Below are 24,958 nucleotides of genomic sequence, written 5' to 3' on the forward strand. Positions count from 1 at the left end.
GATCAAGAAAATTCTTTCATGACAGTAAAGAACCTGATTAGAATCCCAACTCTGCCACTATTTAAGCCATATGACCTCAAAGCAAGTTACTTAACCTCTCTGAGGTTGTTTCCTTATTTGCTAAAATCCACCTCGCAGGGTTGTGTATATTAGAAATGATATATGAAAAGCAACTGGCATTCAGCAGAAGTTCAGCAAATGAAAGGTATCAATTCTATCTTAACGGAAAAATTAAGTTTATTACCTGATTGGTAGTGTACTAAAAAAATAACTGCCCTAAAATCCTTTAATGCAGAGTGTAAAGCCAATCAACTTCATCCTTCCGGATTTTCACCAACACTAAAAGCAAATCTCGTTTTTAAATTTATCAACCACCTTGCTCCTTTTCTACTGGAACTCCTTTCCACGGAAAATAACCAAAACAAACCAAAAAAATCAAAATAATATGCTTTTGTTTCAAGGTATTACATTCAGACTACAGGAAATATTGAGTATTTACTACAAAATACTTTGATGGAAGTTATGAAATGGAGACTTCATTTCAGTGTGAAAATTCAATAAACTCTCAATTTAAAGTATCACTGCATAAATAATTAATAGTATTGTTTGCATAACCTAAGAACAAATGATTGGCTGAGTTAAGTCAAATGCTTGGAACAAAACTTCGGCCTTTAATGAAAAACTAGTTGGCAAATTTAAATTTAAGTGAAAAGGAATTTTAATGCTAGCTTTGGAGTATCAAGAGGTATCTTTACTAAAGTCTTGGTCTTCCCCTATTCTAACTTTTCCTTTAAAAGCATACATACAAACTGCATATTATATGCTCCAGGGACTGGAAAGAGCCAACCTATGTATAAGTATACAGATTCTGACTTAGACCAACTAGTCTCTATACGGTCCGTTCTGCAAAGGATTTTCAAACTCTAGTCCTATTAGTGTCACTTCCCACCCTTCTAGATCTCGACTGGGTGCTCATTTCCTGCAGGTGTGAAAAAGGGGACGAACAGGCTCCACCATGCGCCCGATAAAGTACGGGCCCTGAGGGCCGACTACGACGAGGTAACGTCCCCGTCTGAGGGTGATAGGAGAAACAAGAGGCACCCTTTCTCCAGTGGACTTTCAAACGAGTAAAAACAAACAGGGGTGTACGGGAGCAGTGAGCGGGAAGGAGAGATGATGATCCACCCCATGCCCCGACTTCCATATACGCGCATACTTTTTGTTGCACCCTCTACCCTGAGTCTCAGACTCAAACGTTCCAACTACAAATTATCTAAGTTCCCCTCCCAGAAGGGATATCAAATTGGGCGGGAGCTCCCGCGAACTCTGACCCGGAGCCTTCGCGAAGGCTTAAACCAGCGGGTGGGGGGAGGGGGTAGTGGGGGGGTGTCGGCGCTCGCTTTCTCAAGAGAATCCGCTCAACGCTGTTTCCGGTCCTCCCGTAACACGCTCTCCTGGGGCGGCACCTCCAAACCCGTCCTCCCCGGGACCCTCCCGCGGCCAGTCACCTCAAGGTTTCCCTCTGGCCTCCCCCTAGGGACTTCCTCCTCGAGGGTCCGCTAGGCCCCAGGCCCCGATGGGGCGCGCGAGTCGGCCAGCAGGCCCCGCCAGGTAGGCTGGCGGCGAGGTACCGCTCCGGCCCATTCCCGCCGCCATTTTCCGGCGACCGTCGCCGCCGCGTAGGGGGACGATCCCGGAGGAGGAGACTGCGCAGGGGCGCACCGGTCTTCGCCGCAAGGCAGGGGGCAGCTCCCGCCAGCACCAAGTATCCCCAGGATCTTCGAAAACTCCGCTCGCTAGCCACCCCATCCCGAGTACAGGCCTCCTGCCGGGCCTTACCGATAAGACCCTCGGCTCACCCCAGATCCCCGCGCTTCTACTTACGCGGAAGAATCCCGCGTCCATCTTGCTGCCTCGCTCGGAGATCGCTCCCTATCCCAAGGTGCACCGCGCCGCCGCGACGGAGGGCGGGACCGACAGGGAAAGCCGAGCGCCGGGACGCAGCGCGCGACACTCAGCCCGCCCCTCCAGCCGACACGAGGCCGCGCCTGCGCGGTGTGGCTAGCGCCCACCACGAGTGCGCACGCGCATTGGGGAGGGCGGGCTGCTTCCGTGCTCCGAGCCTTCCTAGTAGCCAGCCCGGAAGGAGAGCCTCGCGAGCGCAGCCAATGGGAGCGAGAGACAGAGAATCGTCGGGTCACCCCGCCCTGCGAATCCTTTTGTGGCGCTTAACCAGCGTGATTCGCGCACCGTGAATTGACCCATCCTTCAACCTGTAGTGGGGAGAGGCCTCCCGCCCTGGGGGGTTCCGTGGAGCGATTGAAGAGAAAGGCTGTTACCTCAGAGTGACGCTTTTAATGCTGCCCGTGCGAAAAGGAGAAGCCTGCGGCCTCCCCTGCCGTTAAAAAAAAAGTTGTGATTGTGTTGGTGTTACGAGTTTACCAGTTACTGAGATCGGGTTTGAAATATAAGCTATGTAGTATGAATGAAATCTGCATTCTGGCCCCGCTTCCTTGGCTTCCCTCTTATGTCCTCCGTCCTCCCGACTCCCTCGCTCTGGGGAGAAACTGGAACCGTCCACTAGATGAGTTTCGGTTTTGGCTGCCGGGTCCCCATGCTAACCGGCAGGAAGCTGATGAGAGCCATGGCCCCCAGGCCGGGACTGATGGAGAAGCTGCCGGCCCCCAGGCCTCTGCCTCGCTGGCCCAGCTCTGCCTCCGGAGCGCCTGCTCTGCGAGGGCCTCCAGCATCGGATCCCTTCTGCAAGATTTCCACTAATCGCTCCTTCTGAGAGGAAGCATGTGACCCTTGTCTGGCCATCTTTTGTGAAGACCCCCCCCCCGCCCCCACTGCACACAAACACTAATTTCCCTTTCCTGCTTTTTGTTCACCGCACTTATCACACTTGAAAATATGTATTCACTCTTGTGGCTTTAAATATCAACTCCCCGGTAACAACTTCATAGATTTCCAGCTCAGACTTCTCTCCCGAAATTCTAACATGTTTTGGCAACATTAACATGTCTACTTGGGTAGACATCCCACACTTAACATGAAGGGATCTGAGCTCTTGGTGTCCCTCCCCCCTCTTTCTCTCCTTAACACCCTCCACCCCGCCCCAAACCCACCTGCTCCTCCCAAAGTCTTCCTGCCTTGGTTGATGGCAATGTCTTTTTTTTCCTTTAAGACACAGGGCTTGGTGGTGTTCATGACCACTCTTCCTCTTACATCTCACTTCCAAACCATCAAGAAAACCGTTCTTCTATCATCCTGGTTCAAAGCACCAACATCATTGGCTTGAACTTCTGTCCTGGCCCACAAATGGTCTCCCTGCTTTTACCTTTGCCACTCAGCATCTAATCTAAACGCAACAGTCAGAGTGATCCCATTAGAAAACCTTAGGCATGTCACTCTTAAGCTCAAAACCTTCCAATAGCCCCTCATTTTTCTCAGAATAAAAGTGGAATCCGACCTGATGCCCCCTTATTTCTTCTTTGATCTCATACATACCTATGATCTTCTTTGATCTCTCCTATACCCTAGCACTGCTCATGGCTTGAACTTCTTAAGCTAGCTCCTACGTCAAGATCTTTGCACTGGTTGTTAACTTCTGCCTAGACTGCTCTTCCCCCAGGTAACTACTTGCAAATTTCAAAGTTTAACTCAAGTATCACCTACTCAGTGAGACTACTCCGACTGCCCTATTGGAAATACTCACATACTCTCTCTACACCCCTGATGCCTCTTAATCTAGGCTGTTGCTCCACATAGCATTTATCACCTCCTAATATTTCAATGTGTTTATTGTCTGTTGCCCACACTAGAACGTAAGCTCCTTGAAGTCAGAGCATTTCTCTTTTTTGTTCATTGATGTGGCCTTAGCACCTAGAACAGTGTCTGGCACATACTTTAGACTCAGTAAAATTTGTTCAATGAAGACAAGGTTTGTCAGAGGGTCAAAGATGGGAAAGCGACTGACTTCCACAGAACAAGCCAGGTAACGGATGGAATGATGAAATCACAGTGCCCCACATCTTACTATTGTCTGATTCTGATCAGTCATTCTGCTTGATCCTCCCTTCACTGTCTCTGCTCTTCTGCAGCCAATCCTTTAAATGCTGGTTTTTCTTGTGGTTCTGTCATTGACTCTTTCCTTGTTTCCCTTAGCAAAGATGACCTAACTGTCCTCTCGTGGTTTCAGTTAACTTTGTCTCCAAACCTGAATATTTCTGGCACAGGTCTGCCCCAGACCTATATTTTCAACTTCCTGCGACATTCCCTTGGATGCCTGTAGGCACTTCAAACTCAGCATGCCCCAAACTGAATTCATGTTCTCCACTTGTCTCACCGTCTGTCTTCCCATTCTCAGTGAATGAGCACACCTTTCTCCCTGTTATCATTCTTCTCTCTTCACACTCTGCAGCAGTCAAATCTTGCCTTTTCACCTCAGTCAATTTCCTTCCAGCCCCATTGCCTCTTTAATTCAGGCAATTTGGATTATTGTCTGAATCATCGCACTGACCTGTTAACCATTTTCCCTGCCTTCAGTGTTAATGTCTCCATCCCATTTCCAGAGTGATTTTCTAAGATGATAATCTTGATCTTTTTCACTCCCTGGTTTAAAACCCATCAGTGGCTTCTCGTTGTCCTCCAGATAAAGCCCGAACTAGTCACTGTGGCTTACAAAGCCCTTTATGATTTGTTTACTGCTCCCTTCTCCAGACTCATCTCCTGGGCTAAACTACTCCCCATCCCTCACCTCTAAACTCAGCCACACTGAACTACAGACACTGAACAGGTTAGGTTTCGAAAGTCAGTTTTCTGTCTGTATGTTGGTAAGCCGAAACTCAAATGTCACCTCCTGAGACAAGCCTTTTCTAATCAGCCTTCTGAAAATAGCAGAACCCTCACCCACCCCAGTCCTACTTTGCTTTATTTTTTTTCTTAGTACCTGGCATTGTTACCTATTTTGTTTACATAGTTACTGTCTTTGTCCCATTAAAACAAACAAACAAAAAAAATCACCACACGGGCAAGAATCCTCCCATCTTGTTCACCAATAAAGCCTTAGTGTCTAGAACAGTATCTAGCACACTTGGAATTCAAATTTTGTTGAAGGAACGTATGAGTAGAGTCTAAGTCTCAGTCACCAAAGGCATTTCTATCGATGAGTGAGTCTGGTCTTGGGATGGTAACTTGATTCTATAAGGAAGAGTCCACATTGAAAATTAGCTGAGGCAGAGTCTCCTCCCTAGAGGTGCGGTGGAGAGCACTTGGCAGCAAAGTTATTTGTGGACACCATCTCATGTAAACTCTGATGCAGTGCAGATCAAAATGGGCCTTAAACCTAAGAAGCCATCCCCAGGGGCTCTTTGCTAGGCCAGGTCTTAAAGTCCCCAGATAAAACTCTGAACCTCAAAAAGCTAAAAGGCATCCAACTGCAGTGCTGATTCTCTAGGCACAGGCTCCAATTCATCAACCATTCTTCCTTATTGCTTGTTGATTGCTGTTGATGCTATAGGCATTTCACCTATTGCCTCCATCCTTAAGAATGACTCCTACCAAAAATACATTCACAGATGTGCCCAAAGACGCTTTCCAGAGCAAAATGCATTTGCTTTTATCCATCAGTCATTTTTATCTCAATGATGAGGTTATTTTAGTCTCTAGCTTGTTTGGAAACTAGTGTTTCGTTTGAGATTGATGAAGGTCAGAAATCTCTTGGCAAAAGATAAAGAGAAATAAAAGCTTAGTTGAATTTACCATTAATAGATCAGGCTGTCAAACTATAAAAAGATTTCTAGTCGTTTTTGCATATATAAATATCCAATATATAGGACATGGAAGTAGCAGTCTGGGATTTTCTGCAACACTTTCCTAGTCTAATAATGAGGCACTAGATGGCGTTCTACCCTCTTGGGATAACATGGCTCCTTGATTGGCCAGGACTTGTTACTAGAAATAAATTATCACAAAGACATGTGGTTTGATTGGTTGCTTTTTACTGAGCCTTTCCTGTATGCTCAGCATGGCGTTCTTAGATGTAGTCAAAGGTACAAAGGAAGTTTAAGACAGTCCTGAGCGAGCTTATAATAAAGCCAGAAAGGTAACAGCAACAAGCATAAAGGAATAGTGTAACTGTCTGCCTTGCTTTCAGTTCCATAGAAAGCCCCCCACAGATGTTGTATTCAGGCATTCTGTCAGCATATTTTTTTTTATAAAAAGGCTTGAAGAACAACAGAAATGTCCATCGATGGGGAATGACGAGCCACAGTCGGGAGAATTCCCTTTTCCCATCTGTGTTCTCTTCTGTTTAGATGACAGTATCTTTCTTTTATGTAGGGCCTCGTAGTAATAGCGATGCAGGAATATGGATGTGGGACGTGAGGAGGACTGTGTCCCAGGTCTCAGTTGAGCCTCTGGGATGTGCCCCGCCAAGTGTGGGTCCTTGGCTTGGCACAGGAAAGAATTCAAGTGCGAGCCACTGTTGAGTAAAGGTAGATTTATTTAGACAGATACATACTGCATAGAGTGTAAGGCAAGAGAAAGGCAAAGAAAGAGGTGTGGGAATCGGGTGCTCAGGTTAAAGTAAAAGTAGGTACACACTTCATAGACAGTGTACGGGCCGTCTCCAAAGGGGAGAGAGTGAAAAAAGGCCACTAGGCATGGTGTTGCCAGTTTTTATGGGCTTAGTAGCTTCACACACATACAGGTGGGACCATTCCAGCTGCCCTGGGGGAGGGGCTGAGATTCCCAGGAATTGGGCCACCGCCCATTCTTCGGCCTTTTGCGGTTAGCCCTGGGACTGTCATGGCGCCTGCGGGCATGTTATTTATCACTCTGTTACAATGAGCATATAATGAAGCTCAAAGTCTACTAGAAGTTAAACCTCTTAATCCTTAAGGCCAACTGGGAGTTGAATCTTCCACCATTTTGGTGAATCTTCCACCATTTTGGTGTTAAATTTCTATCATTCCTTGAGTGGCTGTGCCCTGCCCTCTTCCCTCCTGTCTCAGTAGCATTGACCATTTTGCAGGCAGACTATGTCAGACTTCACATTAACGCTTTAAAAGCTTTAGATAATCCAGTCCTCACAATAATGTGTAGTAGGTTGCTATGGGCTGAATTGTGTACCCCACCACCACCCCCAGGATTCAATGTTGAAGGCTTAACCCCTGGTACCTCTTTGTGACTGTATTTGGAGTCGGGGCTCTTTAAAGAGATAATTAAGTTAAAATGAAGTCATTAGGTGGGCCTTAATCCAATATGATTTGGTGTATTTACAAGAAGAAATTAAGACGCAAACATGCATACAGACAGAAGACCAGGTGCAGATGGATGGAGAAGGTAGCCATCTACAAGCCAAGGAGAGAGGTTTCAGAAGAAACCACCCCAACCCTGCCAACACCTTGTTCTCAGATCTCTAGCCTCCAGAATTGCGAGAAAATACATTTCTGTTGTTTAAATCACCCAGGTTGCAGGTAGAGTATAGCTTAGTGGTAGAGTGTATACTTAGCATGCATGGGGTCCTGGGTTCAATCCCTGTACTTCCATTAAAAATAAATAAACCTAACCCACCAAAATAAATAAATAAATCACCCAGATTGTGTTACTTTGTTAGTGCAACTCTCACAAGCTAATAGTTGCCTAAAATCACACGGCCAGCGTACAACAGAACCCAAGTTTAGGGTTAAGACCACAACATTACAAATGGCTTGACATTCATGTAGGTGTTATGCAAAATGGCTGGAGGAGGGAATGTAGACTGACTTTATCCTACTGGTCAATAAGGAACGAGCCTTCTTAATCTGGTCAGTGCCACCCAGATGAGAGGAAGGGAAAGCCAGAGAGGCCTGGGTCAATTGTCTTCACCTTCAGTCCCAGGCTCTTCTGGCAGTGGTGGCCATAAGCAGTCTGTGATTTAAATAATTTTGACTTCATTTAAAATCAGCAACAACCCCTGTTACTCTAAGAAGTCTTTCTCTTTTCTCTTTGTCTCCCACACCCAAATTCCCTAGCTGGACCAGGTCCTTATCACACTGTCTTATACATATAAGGCTGGCTAGAGACCAGACACAAGGGTGCAAGTGAGCAAATATGAATTTGGATGACACACCTTCCCTTCGGACCTTGTCAAATTCCTGAAAGGTTGTGGTCCAGTGACCCATGGGAAATGTGGATAAAGACATTTAGGCCAGGTATAGAGTGTGTGAATTATGACTTGACCCATTGCTTACATCCCAAGGAGGGTCACCACATCTTATCAACAAATTGGGGTTGTCTAACTCACACGTCAACCTACAACAAGACGTGTGGGGGTAGTACAGCCAGCATGTGCCCTAATCTATATTTAGACACCTGCTCCCACAGTAGGAGTGTCATCAGCCCTCCATTCTCTTAGGGCCCAGGCAGCACCTAGAAAAAGAGTGAGGAGTTTCCCTACCTGCATGGGCTATCATAGGCACCCACCCAGAGGGTAAGATGCTGTGGCTTTTAACCCTACTCTAAAGAAGTATGTGTAAATGTAATGTGCATTAATAGAAATGTTAATCTAGAATAAGTAAACATTTTAAATTGAAAAATTACGATAAAAAATACAAAATTTTTAAAAGGCTACCTCTGGTCTGTTTCTATTTCTTATATAAAGCCAATTAAATGGATATAAAACAATTTACTGCACATCTTAGACACTCTGTGGCTTTGACACCCAGAAGGTGGTGTTCTTTCCTGGAGGCTGAATTTTCATTTGCCTTGAACATTTAAGAGACACATCTGGATAGTCTTTCTTACATCACCCCAAGCTCCTCAAGCTGGTGATTTTTTAAAATGTAGATTCTTGGGTCTCACTGCCAGAGTTGTGATCTGTGTGGAAGGCAGGAATCTGTATTTTAAATAAACAGTCCCAGGAAATTCTGATAAGGAACCTTACTTTGAGAAACATTTTTGATTTTTTGCTAAGAAGACCTGGAGAGCTGATTCCTAAAGCCAGAATCCTCTGCTTTAGACTCTCAGGATAGTTTATGTCCCGTAACTAGCTTTCCCCTGGTAAATCTCTGCAGATCTCCACAACGGAAGCCGATATTTACTATGTCCTCCAGAGGCTCCTTCTACATATAGTCCAACCCCTAACTTTCTCTTCTTGTGGAGTAAACACAATTTCTCCAGGGTGGCTCTGGAGGGACTGCCAAGCTGAGCCATCAAAGGCCCCTCTCTCAAACCTCAGAGAAGAACTGGGGAACTCTGACCCCAGAAAATGGGACCCTAACAGTTACAGACTACCTCTAAATGCCCCCTCTTCAGCTAGTAGCCAAAAACTGGGTTCACATCTTGGTGGGTGTCAAGCCAAAAGACACAACCAAGCCAAAGGTCAGGAGAAGGAAGGATTTGTTACTTGCAGCAAGTAAGGAGACCACCAGGGATCTTCCCCAAAGCAGTGCCTCTCAGAACAGTGAAACTGGGGAAGTTTCAAGTAAGGGTATATGCATATTCATGAAGGGGCTTGTGCTGTGTGTAGCCAGAATCCCACAGAAGCTAAGCTTCAGTTGACTGAAGTCACGAGGATCAGAAAAGGTCAGTATCAACAGCTCTTAAATTCCAATTGATGTGGTCGTTCAGGGCTTCAGGCTAACTTTTACCATCGAAAGAGAACTGATATATTACCTTTGCTATTGTTTCTTCTCTTGCCTGATAATAAGAAATGTTTCTGCATTCTTTTGTTCCTTTAAGATTATTAATTACTGAGACCTGTTCAAGGGCTAGCATTGTGGTCTTGTTTAGATTACAAAATGGCTTAGGCAATAAGTGGCTTCTCTTATGTCAAGAAAGTCATGCCTGTTTCTCTTTCTCCGGGGACCCCCATCCTATCTGCTTGCACAGCCACAACCCCTCAGAGTTTTGGGAAATCTGCTGTTGATCCCTAATAAGGACCATTGCTACCTATGGCAAATGCAAGAAATGAGGGACAGAATGAATAAAGTGGTCCCCAATTTGCCCCACCGCAAGCCCAAGCTGCCTCTGGGTTTTCCAGATAAGGAGGGATTACCTGATAATTCTTCAGGACCTCATTTATCAGAATCTGTTCTAAAAGTTTGAGCATCAGTTCCAGCTCTCCAAGCCCTGGCATTTCAGGTCCAAGCTCTGTTTGACAGTCTTGTTTCTGGAAACAGCCAAGACAGCCTCTCTTTACACCTCAGCCCTTAGTGGTTTCATCAACAGAAGTACCTTTTTGGTGGTGGAGAGGAGGTTAAGCGTTCGAGTCTGCCTTGAAGTCCAAAGCAATTTCTCCTCGATTATAAATACCTCTTACATCACCGTGATTCCAGTATATCTGAATCTCTAAGCATATACTGACACCTGGGTAGATGGTCTTCTGTGATCACTCTGGTCTGAACTGAAGGCAGATCACTTTTTTTTCCGTTGACGGACACTTGTGAATCCAAGTATGTGTATCATGTCTGCCATAAACTTCTGACCTGTGAAACCATCTTCATGGGAAAGAGAAGTGTTTAGAGTTTTGATCCAGAAAAATTGAGTGTGAAAGGAAGGTGGAATCATTTAGATCTTGTGGGTTGTTATAAGGATTGTTAAAGAAAATTGGATTTTATAGATAATTTAGTTAATAGCACATGCCAAAGTTTTATTATAATCTTGCTGCAAGGGAAAAGTGTGGGGCCAGCTGACATCCTTCAAAGTCCAACAACCCCCATTCCCGGGCTCTCAGATGTCTGCCTACAATCCTTCAATGGAAAAAAGTACATTCTTTACTGGGCATGGTTGCCCTAACAAACTAATAGCCCTAGGTAATGCCTAATCTCACAATAGCTCAGGCTGGCTTATTTCAACCCGCCTTATCAGAGTCAAAAACCCCACTGCCCCTTCACGGACCCTAAACTTCTTACCTCACCCACAACCAATCAGAGACTTCTGCACAAGCCAATCTTGTGACCCTACCTTATAAAAGGCCCAACAATCAACCCTCAGTGCTCACACAGGTGTCTCTCATCTGTGTCTATGGCAGCGTACCCTAATAAACTTTTATATTCTCATCCCTTGCCTTTGACAAATTCTCTTACTGCCCTCAACACCAGCCACAGTGTGTCCCACAACCAAAAGGCTTTCAGTAAGCCAAATAAAGCTTGTTTTCTATGGAAAAAAAATGGATAGATAATCATTGTTAGATCAGATGAAGAAAGCAAAAAGTATTTCTAGACCTTTGATAGAAGACTCTCAGACTTTCAGATAAAAGTCTGTTGGGTAGGTGAGCAGCTAGTTTCCAGAATAGGTCTAATCCCATTAAAATTCATCAGGAAATTGCCTAAGTATTTTCTCAGACCAGTTGTTTCTGGTTTTGTTTTTCCTGGGGGGAAGCTGAGAATTAGACCCCACGAAAGCATTTTGCCCTAGAACAAGTTTGGGACAATTTACCTTTTACCAGGATTAAATACATTTTAACTGTAAAATGTTTAGCACAGTGCTTGGTGTCTACAAAGCTATAGAAGTCTTAGAGAGAGAGAGGAGATGTTGAGAGAGAAAGAGGAGAAAGGAAAAAAGAGGAAGTTCTTAGAATCCATATTTCTCTCTTTTTGAAGCCTTTACTCTTGTTAACTCTTGTTAAGCAAAATCACTCAAAATTTGAAAATAAGCTGAAAGGAATTATTGCATTTCCCTTCAGTAATTTGAGGCAGGCCCTATCAGTGATTATCCAGTTCTTTAGATGGATGTATTTTACTTCATGTACTGTTTATTAAAACACTTTGAAACTCTGTAAGTTTAGATATCAACTAATAGAAAACAGAGAGCAATGCAAATGATTTTTATCCAGTATCAGTATAAAAATATTTCACCCATAGGGAAGATAACCCCAGAGATGATCCTTTTATTGCCTTTCAGACATTAATTGGTTTCCCTCCCTTTTTTTTCCCTTCTGATTTTCAGTCTTTTATTCCCTCTGATGAGATGTTATCTATTGATCTGCTTTTAAATTCACTGATCATTTCCTTGGTTGTTGTATCCAACCTAGTGTTAATCATATCCAAATCACTTTCGATTGTAGGTACTGTATTTTCAGTTTTGGGATTTTTATTTGGTTTTTCCTTTGAGAGTTTCCAAATCTCTCCTAAAATTTCCCATTGATGCAGGAAAAAGGGATGTGGAGTGTGAGAAGGGCCATGTCCCATGTCTCGGTTGAGCCCCTGGGACATGCCCTGCCAAGTGTGGGTCCTTGGCTTTGCGCAAGAGAGAATTCAAGTGCAAGCCACTGTTGAGTAAAAGTAGATTTATTTAGACAGATACATACTGCATAGAGTGTAAGGCGAGAGAAAGGCAAGGAAAGAGGTGTGGGAGTTGGGTGCTCAGGTTAAATTAAAAGTAGGTACACACTCCATAGACAGAGTGCCGGCTGTCTCTGAAGAGAAGGGAGCGAAAGAGGGCCACCAGGCATGGTGTTGCCAGTGTTTATGGGCTCAGTTGCTTCACACATGTACAGGTGGGACCATTCCAGCTGCCCTGGGGAAGGGGCTGGGATTCCCAGGATTTGGGCCACTGCCCATTCTTTGGCCTTTTGCATTGGCCTTGGGACTGTCATGGTGCCTGCGGGCATGTTATTTATCACTCTGTTACAATGAGCATATAATGAAGCCCAAGGTCTACTAAACTCAAACCTCCGCCAGCTTAATCCTCAAGGCCAATTGGGAGTTGAATCTTCCACTATTTTGGGGTTAAATTGTTGTCATTCCTTGAATGGCTCTGCCCTTGCCCCCTTCCCTCCAGTTTCTCTTTGCCCACTATGTAGCTCTTCTTCCACAGACTTTTTAACAAATTTATCAATGTTATCTCATTCTTTGTCTGCTAATTCCAGCTTGGGTCATTTGTGGGTGTCTTTATATTGACTGATTTTTCTCTTTATTACAGATCACAGTTTCCTTTTTTGTTGAAAGTCTAACAATTTTATTATGTACTGGACATTGTGGATGATAGGTCATAGAAACTGGATCCTGTTATCTTTCTCAGAAGAATGTTGTTTTATTCTAGCAGGCAATTAAATTACTGACAGGTCACTTTGCCCATGTAAGGGCAGATACATTTCAGGAACTGGGATCTCAGAAAGGGAGGAGAGAAAGAACAGGGGGAAAATGTTTTTGAAGAAACACTAGCCAAAAATTTGATTTAAAAAATAGCACCCAAAGATCCAGGAAGCTCAACCAAACTTACGGAGGATACAACAAAGAAAGCCATACCTAGGCTGACCAGAAATCAACACACTGTAACTGACAATACTTCAATTAGAAAAAAAAGATATTTAAAGTAGCCAGAGAAAATAGATGCATTACAAACAGGGGAACAATGATAAGAGTGACAATGGATTTCTTATCTGATTGGAGGCTAGCAGATGATGGTAATACATATTCTAAGAAATGAAGAAAAAAATTAGAAGTCAGCCAAGAATTCTATATCCAGTGAAAATTTCTTTCAAAAATGATGGTGAAATCAGGATTTTTTTCTGATAAATCAAAGCTGAATGATTTATCACCAGCAGACCCTCACCACAAGAAATTCTAAAGGAAATTAAGTAGGCTGAAAGAAATTGACAGCAGTTGGAAATTTAGATCTATGGAAAGGAAAAACATTGGGGATGGAAGTAAGTGGGTGAATATTTAAAAAGACAACTTTTTGTTCTTAAATTTATTACGTGTCAATTGACTTTAAAGCAAAACTAATAAAAATGTAAGTTGGGATTTTTTTTTAACATATGTAGATGTAAAATATGTGCCAACAATGGCACAAGGACAGTAGGGGTGTAAGTGGAAACACACCACTGTAAAGATGTCCATATTCTCCAAACTGATTTATTTTTATCATTCACTGTCCAATAAAAATCCAAACAGAATTTTTGAGGAAGTTACAAGCTGATTCCATAACTTTTATAAAGACAGATATCCAAAAATAGCCACTGCTGAAGAGAAATTTAAGGTGAGAGACCTTGATCTACTGTATTAATTAAGAAAGTGCGATGTCTATGCAGGGATTGACAGATTCACCAAAGAAAAACAATAGCATAGTAAAAACCCCACATGTATATGAAAACTTGATGTAAGACAAAATAGATACTTGGGAAAGGATGAGTGGCACTGAGACAACTGGTTGTGTGTGTAGAAAAAAATGAAACTGAATCTATTCTTCACACTATACACAAAAGTCAATTCCTAATGATTAAAGAGTTTCATATGAAAAACTTGAAAAAAAAAAGCTTCAAGCGAATATCTTTAAGGCCTAGGGATAGGAAAGATTTCCTTAAACAAGCTATTAAAAAAGTGCTAACTATAAAAGAAAAAAAAGGAAAATTTTGATTACATTAAATAAAAAATGTTCATCCAAAGATACCATAAAGAGAAAAAAGTGAAAAAAAGAAAGATACCAAAAAGAGAGTCAAAAAGCTAAGCTGTAAACTGGGAAAAGATACTTGCAACAATATTATTGTAACTGAGAAAAGATTAATATCTCGAATAGATACTATTACAAACTATAATAAACAAATAAGAAAAAAGACACACAACCCAATGGAAAGATGGGCAAAGACTTGAATGGAGATTTCACAGAAGAACTTATCAATGTACGATAAGATGCCTAATCTCTCTAAGAATCTAGGAAATGCAAATTAAGATCACAAGATACCAATTTACATCCACTAGACTATTCAAAATTAGGAAGTCTGGTAATATAAAGTGCTGTTGAAGATGTGGATTAAACAGAACTCCCATATATTGCTGGTGGAAGACTAAATTCACATAAACACTTCAGACGACTATCTGGCATTATTGAATAAAATTAAAGATATGCAAACCTTATGACCCAGCCTCTCCACTCCAAACAAATACATGCATGTACCAAGAGACATGGATAAAGTATTCATAGCAATATTCTTTCTACTGGCAAAAACTTGGACATAAACCTAAGTGTCATCAGGATAATGGATAAATAGATTGTAATATATTTCAGAAGTGGAACGTCATGCAGAAGGAAACAGAATTAAGTACAGCTACATGCAACAAAATAGATGAAACAGAAATACACAGTTAAGGGAAAAGAAACAAGTTGCAGAAGACTATGCACAATATGAGCTCATTTATTAAAAGCTGGGAAAAAACTAGCAGAACTACACAATGTATTATTTTAGGGAACCACATCACACATTTATGACAAAATTGTTTTTTAAGGGTTTCAGCAAAGCATTTTATTTTTTATTTTTTTTCCTTGTTCATGTAGCCTTACTTCTTCTCCTTCTCCTTCATTCTTCATTCTTCATTCTTCATTCTTCATCCTTCTTTTTATTGAAGTATAGTCAATTTACAATGCTAATTTCAGGTGTACAGTAAAGCAATTCAGTTATACACATACAGACATACTTTTTTTTCAGTTTCTTTTCCATTAAGGCTCATTACAAGAAATTGAATATAATTCCCTGTGCTGTACAGTAGGTTCTTGTTGTTTATCTATTTTATCTGTATGTGTACCTGAAATTTATTTATTTATTTATTTATTCGTTTATTTATTGAACTATAGTCAGTTTACAATGTGTGAATTTCTGATGTCCAGAATAATACTTCAGTCATACATGAACACACATATATTCGTTTTCATATTCTTTTTCACCATAAGCTACTAAAAGATACTGCTCTACAGTATGAATTTGTTGTTTATCTATTTTATGTATATATTAGTTAGTATCTGCAAATCTCAAACCCCCAATTTATTCCTTCTCACCTCCTTCCCCACCAATAACCGTAAGTTTGTTTTCTATGTCTGTGAGTCTGTTTTTTTTAGATTCCACATATAAGTGATATCACATGGTATTTTTCTTTCTCTTTCTGACTTCCTTCACTTAGAATGACAATCTCCAGGTGCATCCATGTTGTTGCAAATGGCATTATTTTATTATTTCTTATGGCTAAATAGTATTCCATTGTATAAATATATCACAACTTCTTTATCCAGTCATCTGTCGATGGACATTTAGGTTGTTTCCATGTCTTGGCTGTTGTAAATAGTGTTGCTATGAACATTGGGGTGCAAGTAAGTTGTGCTGCCCTGAAAATTATTTTTAAAGTGAGGATCATTCAGGAAAGTGGCTCCCTCTAGGGGGCAGAAGAGAGGCTAAGGTGGGGAAAGAGCACAAGTGTAGATTAGGAAACAGTACTGGTAATGCTCCAATCCCTGAGTTGAGTTGGGGTGTGTTCCGAGCCATTTTTTTTAAAATGTTACATATTTTATTTGATGTTTTGCAAATACAACACAACATGGGGGAGAAAAACTCCTGGCAATTTGATTAGATCAAGAACTCCTTAATAGCTAGGATGCAAAAAGACAATAGAATAATACTTTCAAACTGCTGAAGGAAAAGAACTTTGAAATGGGAATTTTATCTCTAGCTATACTGTCCTTTAAATACTTGAGTGAAATAAATATTTATTCAAAGCCTCAGAAATGTGGCCACATAAAGATCATCTTTGAAATCCCCTCCTAAAGTAAGCATAAAGGAAGAAGAGAACTGAATCCAGGAGAAAGCAGTAAGATATGGGAAGTAAAGGAGAATAAATGGCTTAATACATTTGATTAGTATCTAAGTAAATTGTGATTTCTCCCCTTCTCTCCCCTCCCCTCCCTAAAAAGTTGCAAACTGCAGAATTAAAACTCTATGTGCTCTTACCTGATAGTCAGAGAAATCCAAATGAAAACAACAATTAGATAATACTTTATATCCCACTTAATGCCAAAAATTAGAAACTCAAGGTAATTCAAAGGACCAGTAAGGATATGGAGGAAGCAGGATTTTCCACAAATTGCTGATGGGGGAAGGTAGAAATTATGTGTACTTTCTCCCCAGCAGGGCTTTTGGCTGTACTGACTCACATTAAATATATCTATGTTTGTCCTATGACTCACCAATTCTCCTCCTGGGTATATATACCACCCCACTCCCTCCACTCCCCATCCCCAAAATGCCAAAAAGACCTCTCACACAGATCCATAGGGTATATGTTTCAGGAAATTCATTTCACGTTGTGTCTGTAGTTGGAGCTGGAGGCAAACTGTGCATCCCTCTTTAAGGAGATGGATGAGAAAAATGTGGCATTTGATGGAACACTATGCAGTGGTCAGAAATAATGAACTGCATTTACATTCAGCAATATGGTTAAATCTTAGATGTGTTCAGTAAGAAAGTAAGAAACAGAATACATATCACATTTATGTAAATTTATGTAAATTCAAAATATTCATTCTGAAAAGAGCACTGTATATTTTCCAAGACACATTCATTCACTCAATCATGTATTCAGTAGTATTTTTTTAAATACTATGTGTCAGGCACCACTCTTGACTTTGGGAACATAGCAGCAAACAAAGCAAAATTCTGATTTTTATGGAACTTATATTCTGCTAGAAGAAGATAGATGATAAGGAAAAATAAGTAAGGAACACAGGATGGAGATGATGGTTGAGGGGGGAAATGTGCTATTTTATGCAGGGCTGCCATGGAAGTCCTCTTTGATAAGGTGACCTGGGAACAGAGGCCTGCTTTAAGAGGAGAAACAAAACTGGATATGTGGGAGGAGAGAACTCCAGGCAAAGAGAACAGTATGTGCAAAGGTCCTGAGGTGGGAGTGTGCTTGGCATGTTTTAGAAACATTAAGGAGGCCAATGTGTGGCTGGAGTAGAGTGAAAGAGGGAGTTACAGGAAATGAGAGACATTGTGGTGGGCGAGGTCACACAGGGCCTCGCAGGCTGTGGTAAGCGCTTAGGATTTTGCTTGGAACAAAATGACAATCCATTAGAGGCTTTTTGGCAGAGGAGTGAAATGATCTGGTTTGTTTTTATAGCATCTCCATGGTTTAATGTGCAGAGGCAAGACTAGAAGCTGGGAGAGCAGTAAGGAGGGAGTGCAGTGATCCAGGACAGGAGTGATGGTCGTTTTGAATAGGGTGGCAGGAGAGATGAGAAAGGCAAATCTTTAAAGAAAAAAAGAAAAGCTTCAAAAGACTATCTTTAAGGACTAAGGATAGGCAATACTTTAAACAAGGTATTTTCGGAAGTGTTAACCAGAAAAGAAATGAATTTGACAACATTAAATTAAAAACATTTGTTCATCAAAAGATCCTGGCAAGAGTAAAAAGACAAGTTGCAAATTGGGAGAAGATAGAGAATTTTAAAACAAAGCAGACAATTTACTAATGCGTGGGTGTGTGGGAACTAGAGGAACCACGGATGTTGCTGGGACGTTGGCCTGAGCAAACTGAAGACTGGAGTTGATTTCACTGGGAGGGAAAGACTGTGGTGGAAGGAATACTTTAGGTGGAAAAAGTGAGTTTGATTTGGGCTATGTCTGGGATGCCTGTTAGACCTTCAAGTGGAGATCGCAAGGGGTCTGCTGGCCATTTGTGTCCAGAATGCAGGGGAGAGGTCTGAGGATACACTTTTGGGAGTTGCAGTAGATAGAAGGTATTGAAATCGTGGGATTAGATGAAGTCACCAAGGGATGAGCACAATAGCAAAAAAAAAAAAAAGAAGCCTGAGACCAAGCCCCAAGGCGCTGCTATTTACAAGGAGGGGAGGGGGTGGGGAGCCAGCAGAGGAGGCTGGAAAGGAATGGCCGCTGAGGTTAGAAGAGAACTGAGAGAGGGTGGGGTCCTGGACACCAAGGGAGAAAATATTTCCAAAAGGAAGGAGAAATAAGCTATGTCCAATTCTACTGATAAGCTGATTAAATGAGGGACGACCAAACAGTTTTAGCAAGGAGAATTTAGTGCAGTGGTGGATTGGAAGCCTCACTTGAGATGGCTCTAGAGAGACCAGGGAAAGAAGTGGGTAAAGCAAGTAGAGACAGTATTTTTTTTTTTTTAAATTTTGTGGCAGAAGATCCAAGGACTTTATTTCCGGTCACCCCTGCTCTCCAGTCAGACAGTGATATAAGAAGAGTAGAAACACACCCACAAATTAGGCCATGAGATTAGCAGCTGACACCTACCCTCCCCCATCACTTCCAAATGAGGACGCATGATTGATGTTTATCCTCTACTCCTGCTTCTCCTTCTGTCCAGGCTCTGGTCTTCCCTGAAACCTCTACCATCACATGGGAGAAGGAAGGCAGCTTGGTCCTCCGAGAACAGGTTGGGGGCATGGTGGGGGGTGCATCACCTCTCTTCATGGCCCCATTTAGCCCTCCAAACCCAACAACATGGCCAGACCGTGCCCAACAGCACCACCCCTCTGGCCTCTCAGTTTCACCTCGACAGCCCCTGTAAGACTGCAAAACCTTGATGGTCTCATCCAAGGCAATCACTTCCCTAGGATACAACCCCTGCCTTGGGCAGAGGTCCCTGGCCAGGGCCCCCAGCCTCCACAGACCCCTGACCTGAAGGAGTTAGAGGTTAGAAGTTTGGGGTGGGGGTGGGGGAAATGTACTTGAGGGGAACGATCAGTACCATCATGACAACTGGCCCCAGCAGCCTCAGCCCCTCCAGAGTGACTGCAATGGTGATGTCTCTCTCAACAACTCAGGCAACAAGGACATGGAACATCACTGAGCCATAAGGAAAGTAGCAAGTGGTCCAGCCAGGACCTGCCCACCTGTACTTCACTGCCCACAGCCCCTCCGTGAGTTAGGAGGGCACAGGCTGCACCCACCAGTGCCCCTATTGCCAGACTGGACCTACAAGGCAAAGTCCCCGACTTCATGGGGCACTTCCTATAGCAGGACAGTCACTGTGATCAGGATCCCAGCCCCCTATCCGCTTGAAATGAAGTACCATGGCCAGTCAGCAGCCAGATTCAAGACCCCCAACACATGCAGGTCTGAACATGTTTTTTTCCTTTTCAGAATTCTGAGGTCTCCCTGGCCCATCTTTGGGCACTTCCCCTTTCTCTCTTCTTCTGAGACACTCCCCACCCCCCAGCCTGGCTTCCTTTTCCTCTTCTTCTGAGCTCTGCTTCTCCTTTGAAGGATGCTCCTGTCTTCCACATCATTGACTTCCATGTGTGATCAAGAGCGTTTGCTTGTCCTCCTCCTGCCATGTCTCACAAAAAGAGGTGACAGTTCCACTGAGGACTTGCTGTTTCACAGACAGTATGGGAACCTCCCACGGTGCTCCAGGGGGTGGCAAGAATGAGGTTCCTGGGCAGCAGGGACGAGGTGGGTGAAGACAGCTCTCAGAAGCCCACCTGAAGCACAGCTGAGTAAGATCTCAAGTGGAGAGCGGTGCTGGGGAACTGGACTCCTTGGGGTTAAGGACGAGGAAGGAAAATGGAGCTGCAGAGACTGGCACTGTGGTCCCAGAGCATAGGCTGTGCTCATGGTCATGTCCTCATCCTCTGTGGGAGGGGCTGTCATGGCAGTGGCCATGGCTATGGCCTTGATGCAAATCCTCATGTGAATGTCCATGGTCATGACCGTGGATGTGCCCATGCCAGATGCTCCTGTGAGTGTGGCCATGGGCATAAGCATGACTGTCCTTGGTGGAAGTCCACTTGGAGTGCCTTCTTGTGACTGTGACCATAGAAGTCCTCATGTAGGTCTTCATGCAGTTCTCCATGACCCTGGTGTCTGGCCACGAGCAGCCCTCAGGTGGCACTGCAGTCCCCACAGTCACCCAGTGGGGGCCCCCAGGCCCCTGGACATCGAGCTGACCAGAGTGACAGAGACAGTGACTCCACCCATCTTTAACTCTATACCTATGTGGGGTCTGCTTTATTCCACTCCTGCCCTCTGTCCATTTCTGTGGTCCCTCCTCCATTCTATTCTGTCCCCATCCACACTGGTCCCAAGACTCTTCCCAGGACTGTTCCCCAGACAGCACTTTTGAGGAATTTTGCTTGCAAGAAAGCAGAGGTGACCTAGTCCCTGAAGGGGCCTGTATGGTCAATGGAAAGTTTTCACTTGTTTGTTTTCAATGAGACAAAATTAAATATATTAAAAGGAGTGTCTACAGGGGAGAAGAAAAGTAGGAGTGGGGATTCAGGGTAAAGTGGAAAACATGAACTAAGAAGGGGTCTATACGGTCAAAGCGCGCTAGGAATTGGAGAAATTGGGAGAACTATCTTTGCTAGGGGTCAGGCAGGGAGAAGCAAAAGCACAGAACAAAACCAAACCAACATCACCCTCTTCTCCCCTCCTGTTCTTTATCCTTTATTTTTTTAAGTGGAGGTACTGGGGATTGAACCCAGGACCTCGAGCATGCTAAGTGTGTGCTCTACCGCTGAGCTATACCCCCCAAACCCTTGTTCTTTATTACGCAGAGCAAACTGCCCAATTCACAGGTTCTTCCATTCAAGGTTATGAATACTCAGACATGAATGTTTTTTAAATCTCTTTTACTCCATAAGCTTCCTAAGGCAAGAACTAGAAGGCTGGAAAGAATGAATAAATTGGATATGCATACATTCATAAAATGAATAAATTTTGCTGTGTTTCTCTGAGATCAGTGAAGGCACTGCAGCATACTTTAAGAGCATCGGGGCCCAGGTAAAATTCATTCAAGAGACTGAGTGTTAGCCGGGAAGGATCCCTCTCTGCTAATACCTGTGTTGGAATCAGACAGAGGATTTCATGTCACTGGGGACCTGAAGGTCATTCTTGTTTTTACCTGCTTCTTCCAAATGTGGGCCGTCAGTCTGGGACAGTAGTATCTGCTGAACCACAGCAGTTTGCTTTTTTTGCCAGGAAATTTTCTGTGCAGGGAATGGGTGTCCTGGGACAAAGGGCTACAGAACCCACACAATGCCCCGCTGTGTGCTCCCATCCAGTGGGCTCGAGTCGATTCCTGGAGACATTTTTGTTGGGTTACTGCACACCCACCAAGAGCTACTTAAAAAAGGAAAAAGAACAAAACTTCACAATTAGAGGGCTATTTAGAAAAGGCATTTTAAAATTAACGGATTCACAGATGCTCCTGTTACTTCTTGCAATAGACTCTAAATTGTTCTCCCAGCCTCCGGGCTCTCCCACACCAATCCATCCTGCACTTCTAGCAGTATTAATCTCCTTAAGGCACAGAACCGATCCTGTCACCCCCATGTTCCAGCACCTTCTGTGGCTCCCACTGCCTTTAAAATAGCGAGACACTAAAGATCTTTCATCCTGGAGCCTCTCTTCCCTTTTCCTCACCCATCTCCCACTGCTTCCTTCAACATCTGCTCAGCTGAAGTTTTTCTCTCCTGCAGGGCTGTCTTCTTTATCTCTCTTCCTCTCCTCCCACTCCTCTCCTGCTCCCTCCTGCTCAATCTTTCTCTCTTACTATAGATGTTGTTTCTTCCAAGGACCCTGCTTCCCGACGTACCAACCTTGGGGTTGAGCTCGATGACCCAACAAGAAGCTCACATAACGCCCTGAACTTCCTTCTATCAGAATAACAATTGTTCTCTATTGTAGTTGTTTGTTTAATTGTTTGAGGGACCATATTTGTCTTGTTCATCATCGTATCTGCAACGCCTGGTGTGCACTTATGAATGTGAGCGAGAGAGAAGGAACAAGTGACCTGAACATTTTTCTGGAACTGGATAGTGGGGATGCCTGCACAACTTTGTGAATATACTAAAACCCCTGAACTGCGTACTTTAAAGGAGTGAATTTGATGACACGTAATTTATATCTCAATAAAGCTGTTATTTTTTTTTAAAGGCAAGCCACAGAATAACAGAGGATTATATCCAGAATACAAGTCCATAACAAAAAAGGAAACAACCAAATACAAAGGATGGACAGATGAATGGAAAGTTACCTTCATAAAAGATGAAACCTAATGAAATCGAAATGACCAATAAACATATGAAAAAGTGGTCAGTTCCATTCATTATCAGGAAATACAAAATAAAAACCATAATGAGAGACCACTGGACATACATGAGAATAAGTGAAATGAAAGAGCCTGAGAATATCTTAGTGTTATTGAAACATGTAGAGACACTGGAACTCTCATACCTCACTATAAATTAGTGCAAATCCTTGGAAAATGATTTGGTACTCTTGACAAAGGCTAAATATACACATACCTTATTATCCAGCAATTACTCTACTAGAAATATTCCCAACAGAAATATACAGATGACCACCAAAATGTTTATGGCAGTACTGCATGTTACAGACCCAAACTGGAAACAACTCATAAGGTACATCAAACAGTAGAATGGATAAATAACACGTAGTTATAGTCACACAATGAAATGCTACCACAATGAGAACGAAAGGTCTTCAACTACAGGTGACCATAGGAACAGATGTTACAAATACCATGTTGTGCAAAAAAAGCCAGAATCAAGACTTTACACTATAATTCTACTTCTGTTATTCTGTGGTGGTAGAAGTCAGGGTAGTGGGTGCTCTTTGTGGGAGGTGTGCAGAAGAGGAGGAGGAAAAGGGAGACTGCCGGGGTGCTGGTAATTCTTTATTCCTTCATTTTCATGCAGGTTGCACAATTTGCCCAGTTTGTGTGTGTGTGTGTGTTATACTCCAATTAAAAAAAAAAAACAAAAACCAGCAACAACTTAAAAAAATCCTACCCATTCTTCCAGGTTCTTTGGAGACACTCCCTCATTATCATTCACAAAGTCACAGAGTCTCTGGCATACGTGTAATTGGTGGCAACTCTACAGCCTCTGTGATTTCACAGCTCTTTGTGTGTGTGTGTCGGGGGGGAGGGGTCCTTTGAGCACTCACCTAGAAGCAACTGCATGAAAAGTGCAAGAGTGTTGGGTGGCCACGAGTAAGTACCCTACAGCCATACAGAGCTGAGCCGCAAGCAGCAGAATGTGACCTTGTTGGTTTAAGCAGAAAAGGGAATCAGGTAGTCGCTGGAGTTTCTAGAAGGAAACCAGGCTCAGACACGTGATGCCAGGGAGGATGCTTCAAATCACACTACGGAACTAGTTTGGTGTGGACCCCGTGGCTGTCCTTGTCGTGCACAGCTCACATAGCCAGCTCCATGGACACTGGGTCTGGGCTCTTGGATGCCCTGCCACCGCTGCTCAAAGCCCTGATGTGGCCACCTCTTGAGATGGAGGTACCAACACCCCTGCCCCCAGAGCAGATTCTGCACAGTTCCTATATCCATTGATGTTATTGATTTCTGGATTCAAAGTCCATGGCAGGAGCATCTGATTGGCAGAGTCTAGGTCATGTGGCCTCACCCTAGCTGCAAGGGACTCCAAGAAAATGAGTGTCTGGCCTTTTCAGCTTTTATAGCAAGAGGTGGTCCTGCATCTTAAAGTAGAGGACTTCCCAAACACAGGAATGGTCACTGCTGGACCTCAGAGTAGCCTGCCCCAATATATGTCACAATGGCTTATTGGTTATTTTGAACTAAAGTTACTTGAGAGATAGCTGGTGGGAAACAAATGATATTAAAAAAAAGAAACACCTCTCTTGCACCTCTTGTTCTCCCTGATAGTGGGAAATAAACCTCCCATGTGAAAGTATCTTCCCTGTACCAAGAGGACAGAAAGCATCTTTATCATCAGAGTTAGGGAATTCAAGGCTAGGACGGCTGTATATACAAACATTGTTACTTCTTCATTAGTCTGCTACCCAAAGCTTGAGCCCCTTTGCTTTGCTAAACCTTCACAAATAATTGTTTCTTTGTCTGAAACTGATACTTGCATAAACAGCCTGCTTTGGTCACTTCACGGGTCCCATTTCCCATTTCTATGAGACCTCTGTGCATATGATTAATTTTTTCCTTCTTGTTAATCTGTCTTGTGTCCATTTAATTCTTACACTAGCCAAATGAACTCAACATGTCCAAAAGAAGGACAAATGTTCACTGCCATCACCGAAGGACAAGCTACTTCCCTGCACCTGTTTCTTCACCCCAAAAATAGAAATAAGGATGGCTAATGGTAATGGTTAAAGGAGCTGGTGGGTAGAAAGGGCTCAGTATATACCTGGCGCCCAGTAGGAGCTTAGTTAGTGGGAAAC

General features: G+C 43.1%; 1 protein-coding gene and 1 pseudogene across 18 annotated transcripts in view; both read right to left on the reverse strand.

The window, feature by feature from the left end:
• Positions 1-2,043, reverse strand: part of SRRM1 (serine and arginine repetitive matrix 1) — a 29,341-nt gene extending 27,298 nt beyond the window's left edge. For 10 of the 18 annotated variants that reach the window (XM_031683832.2, XM_031683829.2, XM_031683825.2 and 7 more), the window contains exon 1: positions 1,885-1,930. Coding sequence is in view for 8 of the 18 variants with exons in the window: in XM_031683820.2 (XP_031539680.2) it covers positions 1,885-1,905 (21 nt within the window). In the remaining 10 variants the exon portion in view is untranslated. Of the gene's footprint in view, positions 1-1,884 lie in introns of all 18 variants that reach the window. The other 8 variants (XM_031683820.2, XM_031683817.2, XM_031683819.2 and 5 more) reach the window with 1 other exon arrangement.
• A 17,378-nt stretch (positions 2,044-19,421) lies between these two features.
• Positions 19,422-20,783, reverse strand: LOC116282872 (zinc transporter SLC39A7 pseudogene; annotated as a pseudogene).
• Between the last annotated feature and the right edge of the window lie 4,175 nt (positions 20,784-24,958).

Source organism: Vicugna pacos, chromosome 13, assembly GCF_048564905.1.
Source record: "Vicugna pacos chromosome 13, VicPac4, whole genome shotgun sequence".
Taxonomy (NCBI): domain Eukaryota; kingdom Metazoa; phylum Chordata; class Mammalia; order Artiodactyla; family Camelidae; genus Vicugna; species Vicugna pacos.